Source organism: Trypanosoma theileri (assembly GCF_002087225.1).
Source record: "Trypanosoma theileri isolate Edinburgh chromosome Unknown TM35_Tth_8_V1, whole genome shotgun sequence".
NCBI classification, from domain to species: Eukaryota; Euglenozoa; class Kinetoplastea; order Trypanosomatida; family Trypanosomatidae; genus Trypanosoma; species Trypanosoma theileri.
Window position 1 is genome coordinate 824,087 of NW_021639850.1, and position 1,485 is coordinate 825,571.

The 1,485-nt window shown below is 41.6% G+C and overlaps 1 protein-coding gene across 1 annotated transcript; it reads right to left on the bottom strand.

Moving 5' to 3' along the window:
• Window positions 1-600: 600 nt before the first annotated feature.
• Window positions 601-1,485, bottom strand: TM35_000084400 (uncharacterized protein; the record flags this gene model as incomplete). The annotated part of the gene is made up of 1 exon (XM_029024305.1): window positions 601-1,485. A coding segment is annotated over one exon (885 nt), but the record flags the coding sequence as incomplete, so codon positions are not given.

Genomic DNA, 1,485 nt, shown 5'->3' on the forward strand with positions numbered 1-1,485 from the left:
AATTGCAGAGTGAGACACACCACGAGGTGCACAGCAATGCTCTGCTTACAAGTATAAAAATGAAAAGAGATTAGGTATTCCCACACAAAAAAGTGATGCACCTCCGTACAGTGGGTGTCATCAGGATTCATTTTCTCAGTGCTCAGTGTACAAAACACAGTAGCAAATATATTATTATTAGCAGTAAACAAGTGATTACCAACACTCTCTGGAAGGGTCCCCACCACAGTGCTAAACACACAGAGAGTACATCAGCAGCAGTGATAGTTTCGTTGTATTTATTCCAGAAATATCAGCAGCATCACGAGAACGCCGTCTATTTTCTTTCTTTTTCTTCAGAACAGCATAAACTGCGGCTTTCTTAGCGGTTTTATAACACTTGACAGCATCATCGTAGTTATTTCGTAATTCGATTCTCATTTCCTATTTTCTCGGCAATTTAGCGCCTGTGCCTGTTGTTCAATTTGACACTAGCATGAATAATATCGACATAGGGGACATCATGCTATAGATATTTTTTTGTGGGAAAGTCAAGTATGGAAACTGCGGTAATTCCGATGCTTTTACACATAATTCTGTGAAGGTTAAGAAATTGAAAAACTAATCAAATATCGACCCACTCAACATTTCCTTAAGCGCAAGGCGTCGATTGTCAATTTCTTTGATCGAATCATAAAATTCATGCTTATAGTCATTACGAGCGGCAGCTTCCTCTTTTTCCAATGCTGCCATTTCAGCAATTCTTTCCTGGATCCAATTTACCAAATTTGTGTGCGTTGACGTCGTTCTTTCCAACCAAATTTGCCACTCTTGTTCTAGTGTGGTACGTGCGGAAGCCTCGAATTCTTCAAGCTGTTTACATTGCCCATTGATCAATGATTGATTCATGTGGATTAGCGACTGGATCCATGTGCGCATTTCTTCAACTGTCGCATCTAGTTCATTTGTTCTCCCATGCAACTCGCCAATTTGCTGAGCCTCTCGACCCTTTTGGCTCAATTCGTTCTTCAACGTACTAATCTCATAATCCTGTGCAGTAGCGTGCACTGTTAAAGAGGTTCGCACACATTTACATATTTTTTCCTCCAGCACTTCTGCGTATTCTTCTCCCTTGGGTTTGAACTCATTCCACTTGGCTAGTTCAGCATCGTACTTTGGTTTGGCCTCATTCCAGTCAGTACGATCATCTTCCTGTTCCCATTTATTCAACGCTTCCACGGCCGCATTCCGGGCACTAGAAAGGCCTTCACAATTGGATTCTTCTTCTATACGATTACAAAACACTTCTCTTGACCTTTCGATCTCAGCTGCAACGATGTAGTAACCTTTTAATTTGAGCTGATTCCACACCCAGCGAACTTTGCCCTTCAACTTGTACCATTTTGTCCAATAAGGAGAGTCATCACTATAAACAAACTCCCTTGTGCGAGCCAACTCTGCACGATGTTGGGCTATTTGTGCTTCCGTGGAGTCAACTCCATGTTT